Here is a 17,827-nt window from a genome sequence, read left to right on the forward strand (position 1 = left end):
CAGGTCCTGCAGTCAGTGGGGCCCGCTGAGCTCAGAGCTTGGCGAGTGACCTGAAAGACGAGGGGCGGGCATGGAGCTGGTGATGGCGGTGAGCCAGCCTGCTGGGGACCGCAAATCCCAGAGCTCCTCCAAGGACTGCAGGGGAGGCAGACCCTGAGGGGAGGTTGCCTACAGGGTTCCCGCCTTCCCCCCTGCTGTCTCAGGGGACATGGAGGCCGAGCCACCCGTCCCTCCCCAACTGTACTCCTTGAGGCGACCCATCCTGCCTACTTCTGGTCACCCACCCCCAGCCCCAGTGGAAGCTTAGGACAGTCTCCTGTCCCCTTAGCCTGCCCCATCCGACTGGCTGGGCTGCCCGAGCTGGGTGTGTGCTAGACTTTGCTGCGGCTGTGCCTACAGCCGGGGGATGAAGGCTTTAGGACCAAGTCTCTTGAAGACGAAGTCTGAAGACCTCGGAGGTATCTCTCCACGCTTGGCCTTTTCGCCCCAGCTAGGGACTCACTCCTGAAGCTCCTCTCCAGCCCAGCCAGGCAGCTCAGTGTCCTCTCACTGTGGGCAGCGCCGGCCCCATTACCCAGGGTCCTTTCCAGGACTGGGCAGAACTCACTGTCCAGCACAAGCAGGTGGTCCCTGGGGAGATGCTCAGAGCAGCAAGCCTGGGGCAGCCCCCCAACCCCGAATACAGGGTCAGACCGGAAGGGACGCCTGGACCAGTGAGGCCCCCAAGGACATCTGCATTTTAATCAGGGACTCTGGAAACTCCCATGGCCTTCTTAAACAAGAGGGTTGGAGCGGGCGGGAAGCCTGGGGGGAGCAAGGCGGGGGGGGGGGGGGGGCAGGGCTGCTGGGGTGGGCCCTGAACACCCACCATTTATGTTGCAAAAATGGTCTCCCTGTCTGCAGATGGTCTTTTTTATACCTTACCTAGTGGAGAGCAGGTTTTAAAAACAGCTTCCAAGTTCACTTAAAAATACACAGCACATAGCACTGGCCAGAGGGGCAGAGGCAGAGGGAAAGCGGGCAGGGCAGAGGGGCAGGAGGTGCCAGGGACCAGCCATGCCCCTCACTGCCCTCTTCCCCTCTCGTGCCAGACCTGCCAGCTGTGGGGTGCATCCATCCGGCCCTCTGTGCCCCAGACCCTCTTCCCCCTTCCTGCCCTCCACCACCCAGCCTTGGTCCCACCCAAAGCCCAGCAAGTCCACAAGTGGGTCCCTCTGACCCCCCTAAATTGTATCTCCTGCTGGTGTAGGGAGTCACCAGGAGCCCCATGCACACACAGACACCCTGCAGGGACTCCTGACTCCCCCCACCCACCTTGGAAGCCCTTGCTCTTGCCCACCTGGTGGCCTCCAGGTGGGGCTGTGGTGGACGCTGCTGCTCCCCCCGACAGTTCCCTGGGCACTCTTTCTGGACCCCCTTACCCACATGCGGCCCTCTGTGCATTAGCCTCACCCCATGCTGGCCCTCACCAGCCTGAAAGCTGATTCGCCCCACCCTGGCCGTCCCCAGTGCCCAGGAAGGGCAGTGCCCAGGAAGGGCAGTGCCCAGCAGGCCTCTCCAGCAGGCAGAGAGAAGAGCCAAGCAGGTGGGCAGCCTTGGGAGGCCGCTGAGCCCAACATGGGTCAGGGTGGCGAGGGGGTCCCTGCTGCCTGGCATGTCTCCTCCAAAGTCAGCCCCACCCTGGAGGGGGCAGACTCGGAGGCCTGTGGGCAGGACAGCAGGCAGGCTGCTCTGCAGGCCTGGAGGCCAGTGGGGAGGGGCTGGCTGACCCTGGACAGTGGGGTGCCTTGAGGTGCCTGAAGGTGCAGGAAGGGCTTGGTGCTGGCGGGAGCCCCAGTCCACACAGAGAAGGACGGGTGCTATCTGGGCCCCCAGGCCTCCTCTGGGACTGTCCCTGGCCAGACCCCTGGCTCATTCGTCCTCGATCCCCACCCCTGTACTACCTGGGACGGTCAGGTGCCCCAGGCCCCGCGGGCTCCCTCACTCAGCCCCGGCTCCTCTCTGCGGCTCCTTCTGCTGCGCGGCCGGCGGAGGGCGAGGTCGAGCGGCGCCAGGGCCCGACTGCCCCCGGCAGCCGCGGTGGTGGTCCTCCCTTCCCAGGCTGGGAGGAGCCGTGGGCGGCGCTGGGTCGCCCCGACAACTCCGCGGTTCCCGCCCCGCCTCCAGGCCCAGTCAGGCGCGGCCAGCCCGGCTCAGAAGCCCGGCCCGGGGCCAAGGTCACTGCCACAGGCCGGGCCCTGTGTTCTGAGCCGGGTGCGGACGCGCCGATGCTGGGGAAGGAAGTCAGGGGCTTTGACGACTGCGGGGTCCTGGCGTAGGGTCCGGCGCCGTCACCCCCACTCCTTGCCCGCGGGGAGCCCCTGCCCCTGGGGAAGGAGGCTGTTTCCTTTGTAAACTGGCGGAGGCGCGCCGGGCCCCTCGGCTCTGCCACCCGAAGGGGCGCTCCCGACAGAGGCCTCAGGACAGTCACCCCCCCGGGCGCGCAGACTGGCCCTGAGCCCCCCGAGAGGCGCCGAGCCCAGTGGGAGGACCCGCCGTCCCGACCCCACGCGGCGAGGGCGACACTAGGCCGCTGCCCCGTGCGCCCCGCGTCTCCTCGCCCGGCCCCACCGGCTTCCTGCGCGCGCCGCCCGGGACTTCCTCTCCGCAGAGCCCGGGGCCACGAAAGCCCTGCGCGGGGCGCTGCCAGGACAGGCGGGCGGCCGACCCCAGGCGGGGGCACCCGGGCCACGGGGGAGGGAGTGCGCGGGGCAGGGCGGCGGGGAGGGGCCGGGGGCTGGCGCGGGAGGGGGAGGGGCCCGGGCGGCCAAGGCCGGGGAGCGGGGGACGGGGTCCCGGGGCTGCCGCCAGGACGGGGTTCCTCGCCGCCCCCGGGCGCGTGGCTCTCGGGTCCTCGCATGCCAGGGGACGTCCCCGGCCGGCGTGTCCGCGAGCCCGGGCGCAGCCCCCTCCTCAGCGCGGGGTCCGCAGCGCGCGTCCGGCCCAGCTCTGCGTGCGGGCGCAGCTCTCCCGGGACGCGGCGGCGGGCGGGGTCCCCGGCCCGACTCGGCGGTGGCGGCCGCCCCAGCGGAGCTTTGTGACGTCAGGCGGCCGCGGGGCGGCGTCACGCGCGGGGCTGACCCGGCGGCGGCGGCGGCGGCGGCGGCGGGGCGGGGGCGGCCTGGGACGCGGCGGGAGCATGGAGCCGCGCGCCGGCTGCCGGCTGCCCGTGCGGGTGGAGCAGGTCGTCAACGGCGCGCTGGTGGTCACCGTGAGCTGCGGGGAGCGCAGCTTCGCCGGGATCCTGCTGGACTGCACGAAGAAGTGAGCGGGGGCGCGGGCCGGGGCGCCCCGGGTCCCCCCGACACTCGCCGCCGCCCGAGACGCGAGAGCCGGCTGCGGGGAGGGCGGTGCGGCCCCGGCGCCCGCTTTCGGTTTCCGCCGAGCCCGGTCTCGGGGCGCGCGAGCGCGGCCGCCGCGTGGGGGGGAAAGTGGCTCTCAAAGTCGTCGCGACTTTCCGGGGCGGGAGAACCGGCGGCCGGCGGGGGCGCGGGCGGGGGTCCCGGAACTCCTCGCGTCTGCGGTAATTAACGCACTTTTCTTTGTTCAGACACACTGTTGAGTTCCGCCGTTGGCAGAATTGTCGTTGGGGGGGAGGGTCGGGCGCGCCGTGGCCTGGCCCCGGCAATTACTCACAGGTGGGGGCGCCCCGTCCGAGGCCCGGCCCGGGCTGCGGGAGCGACTCCGCGGCCGCGGTCTGCACGGGGGAGAGCAGTCGCGCCCAGCTGTGCGGTGGAAGAGCCGCTTCAGGCCCCGGAGCCCTGACCCACGGGGGCGCGAAGTCGCGCAAGTTGTGGGAGCCGCGCGTGCATCCCCCGGGAGCTTCCTGGGTGGGGGCGCCGGGCAGGGCGGGCAGCCCCTCCGGAGAGGCACCTGTGCGGGGCTGCAGGGACCCAGGCAGAGCAGAGGAGCCTCCTGGGCGCGGAGTCACATGACAGGGAGCTGCCGCCGCCAGATAAATGATTAGGCATTAATCAGGCTGTGGCCTTGCCGCACTCCTGCGCGGCTTTATTCTGAAACTGGGAGCCGGAAAAGGCTCTTCTTTTACAGGCCCAACTTTTTCCCTCAGTGGAGCCCAGATTTTCACCCGGCGACATGAATTAGCAGGAAGGACCCTGTTCCTGCCACAATGATTTCGAAGACGTTATCTCTTCATTAGATGTGCCAGGAGCCATTTATGCCCAAGTCATGTGATTTAACATATGGCTCCCGTGTGGCTGTGCCCGCTCCGTGTGGGCTACCGCGGCGAGTCTGGGGCAGGATGGAGCCACACTTGGGGCTGCCATCCCCCTCCACCGCCGGCCTCAGCCTCCTCCAGCAGGCAGGCTTGGGCTTGGTCCTGGTCCTGAGGGCCGCACCCCTGCCAAACCTGCACCACCGTGTCTGGCCTTTCCTCCCTGGAGAGGGGCAGCAGCAGCCGAAGCTCGCCCATTTCCAGGCTCGCCCATTTCCAGGCTCGCGGACTCAGGACAGGACAAGTATCTGCAGTGGCCGCAGGCGCTCCTCCCTGAGGCCCGGGGCTACCCTGGTTTGCAAATCTACACTACCGCCTCCCCTTTGTGGAAAAAACCAGGTCTGATGGGACCCCCGGCGTGGGAACTGGCAGCTGTAGCATGCATGGGTGTCCACCCTGTCCGCCGTGTTCAGCTGTAACCAGAGCCGCCCACGGAGCTGGGAGCCCGGCCTCTGCTGATGCAGCCACTCACCAGCCACCCTTGGTGCCCTGGGCTGGCCCCTTTGTCCTTGTGGGGAATCTGAAGGTAGAGCAGGCTCCTGACCCCGGCCCTGAGGCTTGTCCTGCAAGGACCCCTGCCCCTCGCCCGTCCCTGTCATCTCCCCGTGCCTGATTCTCTCCGCCACTTCTCCGTCCTTGTATTCTGAGTCCCAGAGCTCCTGTTTCCAGTCCTGCCTTCCCAGGTGCCAGTTTCTCTTCAGGCATGGTGCCCGCCCTTATCCCCTGAGTGTGACAGTGGAGGCCCAGTCCTCAAGTGTGGGTGCTGACTCAGAGAAGAGCTGCAGGGAGCCCTGTGACAGGTGTCCGCCCACCTCAGGGAACCTGTGGGTCCCAGAGCAGCGGGCATTTTGCGGATTCTGTTCAGCGCAGGCAGCGGGCAGCCAGGCACCTGTTCGGGGCAGTCCCTCGGGAATGGCGCCCTGCTCACACAGGCGCCCGGATTCGGGGTTGAGATGGGCCTGGCAGCCGGCGTCTGTTGTCAGCCCATTTGGGAGATGACATTCTCTCCCTCGTTCATAGAGCAGAGGGGACAGGGCCGGGCAGGCCGGTGGAATTGCCTGGCCGGGTGCCAGAAGGCCATGTGATCTGAAGCAAGATTCTTGAGGGGTCAGGCTGTGTGTGCATCCGGGTGAGTTCACTGTGTACCTACTGTGTGCCGGGAAGTGGGCTGAGCCCGGAGCAGGCAGCCTCCAGTGGTCTTCCTTGCATCTGGGCCAATGTGGGGATCCCTTCCACAGTTTTGATGACCCAAGCCTTGCCCTGACCTGTGTTTTCTGGGTGATTTGAGGGTGCGCTTCTGGTTGAGGACCCTGGATGGGGGGCTCCGACTGAGGGGTGGCCTGAGGACAGATGAAGCACCGAGTGTGGGCTAGTCCTCTGCGCGAGGAACCCCAGACACGGCCTGTCCCGGCAGAAGGGCACACTGAGTTCTGCCCTGGGCGCTCCTGTCCAAGTGGAGGCTGCACTGCCAGGGGCTGCTCTTGGGATGATTCACTCAGCAGCTGAGGGGGAGCGCCTGGGCCGGGACCACTGAGCGGGTGGTGCGGTGGTGATGGGATGTGCCCTGCCCTTGGGGACTGAGAGGGGCCTTGGCCTAGTGCATCCCCGCCCAGGGCACCAGGGCGCCTGCCAGCATGGCCGGTCTTGGAAGCGTCTCAAGGGGGTGGCAACTGAACGAGTGGGTGAGGAGGGCGTGGGGTAGGGGCCTGGCCTTGTGCTACGGGGAGAGCCCCCCAGGGCTTACAGAGGGACCATGTCCGTGGCTCATACACCCTTGAGTCCAGGACACAGGAGACCGGCCATGGCCACCTGGCCCCACCTGCTCTCCCCTGGAGATCCTGGGTCGGGCAGGTGCCCACAGGGTGGGGCAGGCTCCCATTGTGGGGCCCCCAGTGTTTAGGCTGTGGCTTCTCCTGCCAGCCTGCTTTCCCTAACCCCTGAGAGAGCTGGCCCTGGGAGGCCCCACTGCCCCCAGCAGGCCTGACCCACCTGCCCTGTTTCCCAAGTGCTGGCCTGGTCCTGCTGTGGGTGTCTGTAGGGCTGTGGGGAGACTGTGGTGCTTTCTAGACCCACACTGCAGCACAGCGGAGGCAGGCCTTGGGTGCTGGCCTCGGGGCTGACCTGGGCTGCACGGGGACTGTCTGTTCCTGCTGCAGAGCTGCGTTTTCCTTACCTCTTTAGGCCACAACGGGCTGGCCTTTCCTCACAGAGAGTGAGGAAGAAAGGTCCAGGGGGAACGTGGGCCCGGGAGGGAGGACAGGAGGCCGTCGCTCGGCCCTGGGCTGTGGAATGGGGGAGCCGGCTGGAGGTGCTGCCAGCGAGTGCCGGGGGCTCGGGCAGGCGGCCAGGGCAGCGCTCCTCCCAGCACGGCCACAGGCAGACCTCAGGCCTGGGCCTTTCTGGGGGTGTAGCTGAGCCTGACACCCAGGCGAGGCCCCAGGGCGGCCATGGCTGAGTAATGACGCTGCCACTTGTGTCTGGCTAAGGACCTCAGGCCTGGTTTCCAGGGCCTCCGTGTCCTTGCCGGGACGCCGCCGTGCCATTAGGAGTGGCACCGGGGTACTTTTTGCTTTGGGATCTGGTCCCTTCTGCAATTACAGACACCTGGGCTTCTCACCCCTGCCTCAGTTTCCCCAGCTGTTTCTCAAAGCAAAGGTTATTTATTCTGTCCCTGAGCTCCCAAGGATGCCTCTTGAGGCCTCCTTCTCAGGGCCCCTTGCACATCCTTCTTCTCCCCACAGGTAGGTCACGCCCCCATGGTTGTGTCCAACTGGGGGCCCTAAAAGGGCAGCCTGGATCCAGCAGGCTCATCTGGCTCCAGGCCACCCCCTCTTCCCACCTGCCAAGGCTCGGTGTTACCTGTGGGGCACTGCCAGGCTGGTGGGGCTGTCCCTAGAGGTGTGTGTGTGTGGAATCACGCCGCACCTGTGCACTTCCAGAGGCCCCCACCCTTCAGGTCCCAGGGTCCAGGACAAGCCACTTTCTTCCTGTGCCAGCGCCACCCCCAGGCCTAGAGGCAGCAGACCCCAGCCAGCACCCACCGCTCAGCCTGGGGGCACGTTTCCTGGTCTCACACAGCCTCACCGGCCCTTCCCCCTGAAATGGGGAGGCTGTGATCTGTCTCTCATGGTGTTGCTCAAGGAGAGCAGGAGTCCAGGTCCCGGCAGCCTGGGGACCCTGCTGTCAGCTTTGCAAGCTCCCCGGAGCTGGGTTTCCCCACCCATGCCAGCCTGGGGAGTGAGCTGTTCCCACCCTGTTTACCCACCAGTACGCTGGGGTGTGGCCTGGGCAGGGCGGCAGCTCCAGGAAGGAAGTACAGCTGCCTGAGGGTCACCGGCCGACTCTGCGGGGCTGGATTGGCGGGTCCCTGGGCACTGATGCAGGTGTGACTCAGGGTCCCAAAGGGGATGGCAAAGCTCAGACTGTCCCCCACCCGTTTGATCTGCCTAGGAAGGGACTAGCCCCTGGCCTGTGCCTGGAGATCCTGGGGCAAGGGGTGGGGCAGGTGCCGTTTCTGCAGCCCTGGAGGAGGGTCCCCTCTGGTATCCAGGCTATGGTTTTTCCTGCCAACCAGCTTCCCCTGACCACTGGAAGAGGTGGCCCAGGGAGGCCCCCCTGCCCCAGCAGGCCTGGCAGCAGCCATTTTCTGCACGCTGTCCTTGGGTTCCTGGTGCCTTCAGCCCAGGCAGTCCACAACCCCGTGTGGTCAGGATGCCATGTTCCCCAGCCCTAGTGGGGTTGCCCCTCCCTTTGACTGTTGTAGTCCCTGTCCTCTGGTAGGGACACCCCAACGAGAGGGGCCATAAGCACTGGCCCAGAAGCTCAGGGTGCCCGCACCAGCAGGTGAGTGTGTACACACAGATGTGCTTGTGTGTGAGCACACACGGTGGTTCTCTGAATGCTCATGCTGTGTGAAATGCCCACAAGGGCTGGGCGCGGTGGCTCACGCCTGTAATCCCAGCACTTTGGGAGGCCGAGGCGGGTGGATCACGAGGTCAAGAGATCGAGACCATCCTTTCAACATGGTGAAACCCCGTCTCTACTAAAAATACAAAAATTTAGCTGGGCATGGTGGCGCGTGCCTGGAATCCCAGCTACTCAGGAGGCTGAGGCAGGAGAATTGCCTGAACCCGGGAGGCAGAGGTTGCGGTGAGCCGAGATCGCGCCATTGCACTCCAGCCTGGGTAACAAGAGCGAAACTCCGTCTCAAATAAAAAAAAAAATAAAAAAAAAAAAAGAAATGCCCACAAGGTGCTCATGGGAGGTGATGAGCCAGAGGCCAGTCCTGGCCGTGAGGCCAGGGAACTTGGAGACACCAGCCTAGAACCCCGAGTGGGGGTGGGGCCGGCTCTGGGCAAAGGCTGTTCTCCCGCAGCTGAGCTCCGTCCAGCAAGCCTTTTGCGTAAGTGAACGTCATTGGATGGGGTGGCCTCACTGCGGCCTGGCTCACAGACAGCATGTAAAGGAGCCTGGGGGCCACGCTGTGTGTGGGTAAAACTTTCCTCACAAATGCTGGAGGGGCCAGGTGTGGCCTGCTGGGCCCGGGGTGCACGGGGTCTGTGCTCCTTGGTCCTGGCACTGGCACCTGGTGAGGGCACTGCCTGGGACTGGCCTCAGTGCATTATGGCCGGGGGCCCATATGCCCAGCTCTCCTTTCCCATGTCTATTTCCATGAAAGTCAGCCCATCAGAGATGGAGGCAGCAAAGCATCTGCTTCCCACGGCTGCCACCGGGCCCTGGGAGACAGTGGGCACAGGGACGGCGCAGCCCGCACTCCGGTGATGCCAGCCTGTGGCTGCAGGCACCACAGTGGTGCCTGGTTGGAGGAGAATGGGATGCGTGGGGCTCACCCTGGCCACCCCACCGCGGAGTAGAAGCCCTGCCCCATGTTCACCCCCCACCAGGGCTCCAGGCCGCCGTTGTGCCCTCCCTGGCGAGGCACAGTGCCGTCGTGCATTTCTGTCCCGTTCCCTCCGTCTGCTTCTTTCTTTCTGTTTTAGCTAAAGCAGTCTTGAAAACTGCATCCCGTTTGTTACGTGTTACACCACGTGCTCACTGTTGAAACACGTGGACTCTGTGGACATGCCTTCTGTGGTGTGTGGTAACGTCAGTGTTCTCAGAACTGTTTTCCTGACTCACGGACAGCAGCTTGCTGGACAGGACAGGGCTTGGGGACGTTGGCTGCATTTGGACCTCGAGAAGGACGGGGCAGCTGGGCATCTGTGCAGTGACGTGGCCCGCACTCTAGGACGTGGTCACCGCCAGCTTCTGATGATGAATTCCCCAAAGCCACGCACAGTGCTGGGCACTGCCCGTTAAATACAGGCTGCCTGGACCAGCATGTCCCAGGATGGGAAGTCCTTTAGCTGGGATGGGTGTCCTGGCTGTGGCAGCCCCGGGGTGCTGGCTGCTGTGTTTGGCCTTAACTGTGGCTCCCCCAGCAGCAAGTGGCTGCCCCTGCCCCTTGTGCTCCTTTCCCTGTGGATCCTGTGACCCAGCAGGGGAGGGCCTGGGGGTGCCAGGCGGGCAAGGAGGAGCTTCTAGGTTGTGTGGGCAGATGCAGATGAGGACTCTCTCGGGGTCACTGGAAGCATCGGGGCCACCTCCAGAGGGCTCAGCCCCAGGCCACGCGCAGGCCCACCCCAGATACACATCACGAGCCTGGAACCCTGGTCCTGCAGGACAGCATTCTCCAGGGACTTGCATGTGGAGCTGAAGGGTTGCCTGATTCTCAGGGGGTCTTCCCTGAGTCCCCCAGCCCCTTGGAGAGGAAAAGAGGGAACGGATGAGCCTGTGAGCAAGGGGCCTGAGTTTTGGGGCCCAGGGTTGTGGGCCAGAAGGCAGCCAGTCCCCTGACCAGGCCAGGTCAGCCTTCCTGAGAGCATTCCTCCTGGGGCCATATTTCCCCTGGGGCCATGGACTGAAATTCAGCCCCTCTGTGCCTCTCTCAGGCCAGGGAAGCAGCTAGCGTCAAGGCCACATGCCTCGTGGCTTTGTAAGGCACATGCCTTGATCTGACACGTCCAACGCTGGACATTTGTAGGGGCGTGCGCATCGGTGTGCAGTCCTGAATACGGCCCTGGCCTCAGGGCATGGCTTGCTGCCCAGACTTCCTGGAGCGAGGGTCCCGGGCCTTGGCTCCGAGGGCTGGGTGCAGGTGGCAGCTGTGCCAGGGTCCCTTCTCACTCTGCTTTCTCTCTCCCTGTTGCCAGGTCCGGCCTCTTTGGGCTACCTCCCTCGGCTCCACTGCCCCAGGCCGATGACACCCCCGCCAGCAGCAGCCGTGGCCAGGCCCCCGAGGAGGGGGAAGCAGAGGTGATGCAGCTGGGGCCCGACTCCCCGCCTCCTCCCCAAGGGGTCCAGTCCCCTGAGACAGCTGGCCCTGAGCCACCCCCGCCCCTCATACCGCCGCTGCCCGCCGGAAGCCTGCCCCCATACCCACCGTACTTCGAAGGCGCCCCCTTCCCTCACCCGCTGTGGCTCCGGAACACGTACAAGCAGTGGGTGCCTCAGCCACCGCCCAGGACCATCAAGCGCACCCGGCGGCGTCTGTCCCGCAACCGAGATCCGGGGCGCCTCATCCTGAGCACCATCCGCCTGCGGCCACGCCAGGTGCTGTGTGAGAAGTGCAAGAGCACGCTGAGCCCCCCGGAGGCCAGCCCTGGACCCCCGTCCGCACCCAGGGCCCGCAGGAGGCTGGGCAGTGGCCCAGACAGGGAGCTCCACAAGCCGGAGGAGCCGGAGAGCAGTGACCCTGTGGCTGCAGCCACCACCAGGAGGAGCAAGAGGGAGAGGCGGGAGGAGGACAGGGCCCCTGCCGAGCAGGTGCCCCGCAGCCCGGTCATTAAGATCTCCTACAGCACGCCCCAGGGCAAGGGCGAGGTGGTCAAGATCCCCTCCCGTGTGCACGGCTCTCTGGAGCCCTTCTGCCCCCAGCAGGCCCCAGAGGATGAGGGCAGCCAGGACCCCGAGGTGCCAGACAGAGAGCCCCGGGACCGGCCGCCCGGCGTACCCTCGGCCTCCATCCCCAAGCTGAAACTGACGCGGCCTGTGCTGCCCAGCACGGACCTACCGCCCCCCAAGATCCGCCTGAAGCCCCACCGCCTGGGGGACAGTGAGCACGAGCCCGTGTACCGTGCCGAGCTGGTGGAGGAGCTGAATGGGTGCCCACGGGCCAGCTCGCCCATGCCCTGTGCGGACGGCCCTGCCACTGGGCTGGCAGACTTGTCTTCCGGAAGTTCGGGTGAGGACGACGACCTCAAGAGCTGTCCCCAAGGTCCACAGGGACGCGGTGGCCTGGCTTTTCTTGTCAGCTGCCCGGAGGGGAGAGCGGACTGTGCCAGTGAGTTGGCGTGCAGCAGCGACAGCCTGGACGAGGCCAGATCATCCGGCTCAGAAGGGACGCCTGCAGACGCAGGCGACCTGTCGCCCAGCCACGGCGCGTCGGCGCCTTCCTCGTCCAGAGAGGTTCGCCCAACGGTGCCGCCCCTGACGGTGCGGCTGCACACGCAGAGCGTGTCCGAGTGCATCACAGAGGACGGCAGGACTGTGGCCGTGGGGGACATCGTGTGGGGTAAGATCCATGGTTTTCCTTGGTGGCCGGCGCGTGTTCTCGGCATCAGCCTTGGCCAGAAGGAGGATGGTGAGCCCTCTTGGCGAGAAGCGAAGGTCTCGTGGTTTGGTTCTCCGACTACGTCATTCTTGTCTATTTCAAAACTCTCCCCTTTCTCTGAATTTTTCAAACTGAGATTTAACCGTAAGAAGAAGGGGATGTATCGGAAAGCTATAACCGAGGCTGCCAATGCCGCGAGACACGTGGCCCCGGAAATCAGGGAGCTCTTAACCCAGTTTGAAACGTAACTGGTTCCCTGACCAGGTGAGTGTGCCAGCCCAGACTCACACGTGTGTTCAGGCGCTGAGGCCCAGGGAGCCGCCGGGGACCCCCCGCCTCCTGGAAATGGCTGCCCTCGCTGGTAATGCCATCCACGCTTCTGATTCACGCGAGGCGCATTACAAAGCACAAATCGAGTTTGTGTTTTGCAGCCATTTTTCAAAGGCGTGCCAGAGAGGAGGTTCTCATGTGTGGGGATGCGGTTCAACTGATCCTGGGGAGGGAGAGCCCAGGCCTGTCTTGAATTACTCAGCGGGCAAACCCTCACTGCTCTTCCCAGCATCAGAGAGGACCCTCTCCCTCCTCCTGTTCATGGATCAGCCGTCCAGGACATGAAATCAGGGAGGGCCAGGCGAGTTTCCTACCCTCAGACGAAGCCCCTGCCTCAGCTCCCAGACTGGCCTAGCCCTGCCCCCCTCGACCCCCTAAATCTTCCTCCTGGGCCAATGTGGACTCCATTGTCAGCGGGCTGTGCGTGGCCAGGCGCCCAGGGCCTAGGACATGTGTGGGGGCCTGTTCCTGGGGACAGTGTCTCACTCTTGGCCTCTCCCAAGAGTGCTTGGTAGAATCTCCAGCCAGGCCTTGTGCGGATTCTCTATGCTGTGTGGAGATGTGGGAGTGTCACCTCTTGGGGCCGGGGGCACCGCCCATGACCCTGTGGTCACTGTGTGGGGCATCCAGGGCCTGCCGAGAGGGGCTGGGTTCTGCCCTGAGCCCCTCGAGGGGCTGGCTGGCATCTGAAGGCCACTCTACCAGCACCTCCCGATGCCCCTCCTGCCTCCCCAGTGGGTTCTGGGCTAGCTGTGGGGAGTCCCCTCCGGGCGGGGGCACCTGGTGGCCCTCTGTGCACCTCTCCCTGGCTGGGTGGCCTAATGGCCCCCTGGATGCAGAGATTCCAGGGCCGGGGGCTATATGCAGAGGGCAGGGGCAGAGTCTCTGCCTAGGCCTGGGTGACGGCTGGTGACCTTGTCTGCCCTGGCCGCCTGCCCAGAGGCCTTGCCGTTTCCCAGGTGACAATCCTCCAGCCTTAGCCTTTGGTGGGGGTGGGGAGTGGGGCGGCTGAGTGCCCTCCACTGCTGTGCGCTGCGTTTGGGGTTCTGGGGTGAATGCAGTGATGAGAGGCCACTGTCATCAAGCCAGGGTCCCCAGGCTGCCCAGCTGTTCAGGCACAAATGTGGCTGCTCCCCCTGCCTCAGGAACCAGGCCCTTTTCTGGTCAGTTCTGGAGCCTTTGGGCAGGGGTGGGGCAGGTGCCATGTTGGGGAGTGCGGGTGGGGGCCACCTCTTGGCTTGAGTCTGGGGGAGTCTGTCAAGCTGGGGCACCGTCCTCCAAGGGATCGGAGGAAGCTCAGAGGACTCGAGTCTGCTGTCCTGGGGGACCCTCCCCAAGTTCTGGACTCGGGCATTTACCGGGCTGTGTGCCCCACCCAGGTCCGCAAGTGAGGCCAGAGGCCTTGGCTGGCAGGGAGCCCGTGGCGGAGGACGCAGCCTTGCAGGCTCAGGGCCGGCTGTGTTTATCCGGAAGCGCAGAAAAATCTCACCAGACGGGTTTGCCTGCCTCTGCGGGGGGCAGTGCCTGCCCCAGGGCTGCTGCTCCCTGGTCCCGTGCCAGGACCAGCCCCCTGCCCTGGGAGTGGGGGTGCCAGATCCTTTCAGCGCCAAAGTGCAGAGCGGCATGTGCCTGGTCGGCTTTCTGGTTTTGTTTCCTAAGGGTTAAAGACCAGTTGCTCAGCGTGGTCAGAGCTGGCATCTCAAGGGGCGTGGGATGTCCTGCCCTGTGTGGCGTTGGTGGTCTCTGGAGGACATGTTTGCTTTGAAGCGTCAGCAGTCACTCTGGTCGCTCTTTGTAGGGGTAATGTGGGGGACCTGCCTTTCCTGGGAAGGGGGACCCGCCAACACCATCCTGAAGGTGCACTTCTCTGAGCAGAGGCTGAAAGAGGCGTGGGGTGGGGGTGGCCATGCCCGAGTGGGGAGCAGGAGGAGGAGGCAGGCGTGGGGGCTGAGCTCAGGCAGGGAAGGTTGTCCTCCCGGTCCCCGCCCACCGGCCACCCTGACCTGCCCCAGCAGCTTCCTGAGGATTGTGGGTGTCTGTGCCGCCCAGCACCTGTCAGGGGGTGGTCGCTGCAGGCACAGCCAGATCTGCTCCGTTGCAGGGATGATGAGCTCAGCATCTCCCCCTAAGAGACCCCTCACTCTCCGCTTGTTGGGGGTGCTAGAGGCTCAGCTGAGGGGTAGGTGGATGCCCCACAGACCACAGGGGCCGTGACCAGTGGTGCTGAGAGGCGGCCTGGCTGGCACAAGGGCTGAGCACATCAGCCTGAGCAGGGGCCTCCCCAGGACGCGCGCCCAGCTGTGTAGCGCACTTGAGCACCCCTCCGTGTGAGGTCCTGACCCAGGTGTGCCGAGGCTGGGCCGGCCTCCCGTGCAGGAATAGAGGCTGCTGGGCCTTGTCCCGGCTGGTCACCTGCTGTTGTGGCCTCAGCAAGCCAATACCTCTGAGCCTGTTTGTTCAGCTCTCTTGGGGTAACAGCAGGTCCCGCCTCTGAGTGAGTGGCACGTGTGCCCTGGGTGGTCGTGGCCGGCTCCGGGGGCCTGTGAGTGGCCTGTGGCCACTGTACCCTCAGGCTGGCAGGAGAGGCCTTTCCCTGGGGATTCTCCTGCACCCACAGGGACCCCCAGGTCCTGGGTGGGGGCAGGCGGTGGGGACCGGGCTCCAGGGCTGCTGTGCCTGGGAGCAGCCTCCTGCTTCAGGTGCAGGCACCGGGCGTGCAGGCTCGGGCCCAGAAGGAGCTGCCTGGCCAGGCTTGTCCTGCAGCAAGGAATGGGGACCTGGAAAAGGCAACGCCTGCCCACACCCCCACCTCGGGGGCCACCGAGCCTGAGAGGCGAAAGCAGCTCTCCTGTGTGAGCCCCGGGGCCTCAGCCTGGGGTCCTGCCCCCCTCCAGGCTCAGGGTTCTGTCTCTGCTTTCCTGGTCTCTTTCTCACTACCCACCCACCCCTCTGCTGAGGGCCGAGCACTCAACTGGACCCAGGCTAGAAGGGGGACCGAATGGGGAGGGTTGTGAATCACCAGTTCCCAAATTAGTGCGTGATCACACACAGGAACTGCTGAGGAGGAAGGGAAGAGGGCCTTGAAGCACAGCGTCCGGCGAGAAACCTGGCCTGGACTGGGATCTGGGAAGGCTTCCTGGAGGAGGTGGCAGGAGCCAGGATCTGAATGGTGAGCTAATCAGGAGCTGATGGGATGAGGGTGGGGTGAGCATTCTAGGCAGGAGGAGGGCAGGGCACGTTTCAGGGCTTGGGGAGGTGGGCAGAGGCGGACTGAGGGCCTGGGGGGGCCAAGGCATGGACGCGGTGCTGCTGGAGAATGACAGACAGAGGAGTGAGGTGGTCTTGTTATTATTTGTCAATGAAACTTTAAAAAACATCTGATGGCTTTAAAAATAAATTAATGACCCCCAGCTGTGAGTACAGGGAGAGGGATGGGGACGGGGGCGGTGGGGGGTTGCTGGGCGGGTGTCCAGGCGTGGCCCCATCCTCAGGGTGGCTTCAGTTCTTGGGAGGTGCCTGCAGCCTGGCTGGAGGTATCTCAGGTGAAAGCTCAGAGGCAGGTCAGGCAAGGAACTGGGGACAGGGACCTATATTCTGGGGGAACCTGGGCCCGGACAATGCTGTGGGACAGAAAGCAGGAAGGGGGGCTCCACAGAATGGACACTTGAGGCAGAGGCTTCAGAGCAGCAGAGGCAGGTGGAGATGACAGGTGACCAGACACGTGCGCTATGTGGGAGCAGGAAGGAGGGTGGCAGGGAGTGGGTGGCACCAACCAGCCCTGTGGGGAGGACCTGAGGGGTTCAGAGCCTTGCCGTCCCTGCACCCCAGCACCACAGCAGTTGGGGGGGCGTGCCTGGTGTCCTGGGAGCTGTGAGGTTCAATGGGGGGCCCCTGGTCCTGGGAGTCGTGAGGGCCAACAAGGGCACCCGGTCCTGGGAGCTCTGAGGCCGACGGGGCTTCTGGTCCTGCACAGGCACCCCCTGTGCTGCCCTGGCGTGGCCGGGGCTCTGTGCTCTGCTGACACGGGGACTGGAGGCTGACACCTCTGTGAAGTGGGGACTCAGTGATCTCCTGGTGTCCCGGCCTCTCGGGCAAGGGCGAGCTTTCACAGGCTCCCAGACAGTGCAGGCCGGAGGGGTCCAGCGTCCTGTGGCCCCAGAGGCCCAGCCCTTTCCCCTCCTGCTCTGGCAGGGGACTTTCAGGGCCGTACCCTGCACGGCCTCCGTCAGCAGCTGGGAGCGCAGCATTCCTGCGCCACTGAACAGTCAGTGTCCCTGGGGTCGCCCCTGTCTCCCGTGTTTCCTGTGGCCTCCACACACTGGGGCCCTGAGACCACAGGCGCTTGTTCCCACGCCTCTGGGGGGCAGGGGCTTGCACCAAAGCCTGCAGGGCTGTGCGCCTTCAGCTCCGGCGAGGATCTTGCCTCTGCAGCTCCTGGGGGTCCAGGCACCCCCTTCTCACGGCCATATCGCCCCACGCTCTGCACAAGGCCTCTGCCTCCTGGAAGTGCCCGGGTGGCATCTCGGGACCAGTAGATAACGCGGGAGAGGCTGCTCACCTCGAAGCCCTCATTTAAGCAGATTGCAAACATGATGCCGCAGACGGTGGCATTCCCAGGCTCTCGTCCACTCCATGTCCCCAGGGCTGTGTGGGCAGCTTGGGCACAACCCAGGGTCACCCCAGCCTCATACGCAGCAAGGGAAGGCCCCAGGCAGTGGTGGTGGAGATGGGCCTCAGCCCCAGGGTCTGTGGGCGAGGGAGGGGCCCATCGCTCCCGAAGGGTCTGAGGTGCGCAGGCCACTTCGACCCAAAGCCTCACCGTGTTGACTCCTGGGAAATAAGGACAATAATGAGGACGCTGCATGGCACCCGGAGTGCGGAGTCGGCAGAGCCTCCGCTGGACGTGGACGAGTGCGGTGCTTGCTGGGGTCTCCGGGGCGGAAGCGGCCTCGGCTTTTCTGATTTACGTTTTCCTTTTAGAACAGCATCCTTGAGCTTCCTGCCCAAAACTGGCTTTTCTCTTCCTCCAACTCTAAATTAAAACGCTCTCTGCTTCCGAGGATGGGTTTCTCAGCTGACTTCCCTGCGTTGCTTTCAGGAAATTCAGGTCCCGGGTGAAGGTTGTAATTATTTTGTTCCAGAAGGAAACGGAGGCTTGTAATTCCGAGCCTGCTGCGGGGGCCTCAGGCTCTGCTCCCTCTCCTGGCTCCCGGCAGCGGGTGCCTGCCACCTCCTCCCGGCCGGTGGCTTGGGCATCCAGGCCATGTTGGGGGACAGGCGGGCAGGTGCCGGGTGTTTGGAGTTGCTCCTTGGGGTCAGGTGCCTGGGACATGGGGGGCTGTCTCAGTGTGGGGGGACGCTGCTGGAAGCCCCTGCCCATTTGTGCCTTCAAAGAAAAGCGCTGCACCTACCTCTGGCGAGGTGCCCTAATGCCACTCGAACCTGCTGCCAGGTGTCTTGCTTCCTGGGTCTCACTTCCAGCTCCAAATCCTTGCCCCTGACCCCACCAGGCTCTCACACCCTGGACAGGGTACACGCCCCTGGTCAGAGGATCGGGAGTGGAGGCTCAGCAGGACCCCTGCGGGGCGGTGGAGGCTGCCCTCTCAGCAGGA

General features: G+C 64.9%; 1 protein-coding gene across 4 annotated transcripts in view; it reads left to right on the forward strand.

Moving 5' to 3' along the window:
- The first annotated feature begins 2,149 nt into the window (after window positions 1–2,149).
- Window positions 2,150–17,827, forward strand: part of PWWP2B (PWWP domain containing 2B) — a 32,559-nt gene continuing 16,881 nt past the window's right edge. For 2 of the 4 annotated variants that reach the window (XM_032282050.1, XM_032282049.1), the window contains exons 1-2: window positions 3,129–3,303; window positions 10,486–12,149. In XM_032282050.1, the coding sequence (XP_032137941.1) occupies window positions 3,179–3,303; window positions 10,486–12,133 (1,773 nt within the window). In that variant the 5' untranslated portion in view covers window positions 3,129–3,178 and the 3' untranslated portion in view covers window positions 12,134–12,149. Of the gene's footprint in view, window positions 2,254–3,128; window positions 3,304–10,485; window positions 12,150–15,266; window positions 15,385–17,827 lie in introns of those variants that run through there. The other 2 variants (XR_004270090.1, XM_032282051.1) reach the window with 2 other exon arrangements.

The sequence above is a fragment of the Sapajus apella genome, unplaced genomic scaffold, assembly GCF_009761245.1.
Source record: "Sapajus apella isolate SASKATOON/1434 unplaced genomic scaffold, GSC_monkey_1.0 scaffold13, whole genome shotgun sequence".
In the NCBI taxonomy this organism is placed as follows: domain Eukaryota; kingdom Metazoa; phylum Chordata; class Mammalia; order Primates; family Cebidae; genus Sapajus; species Sapajus apella.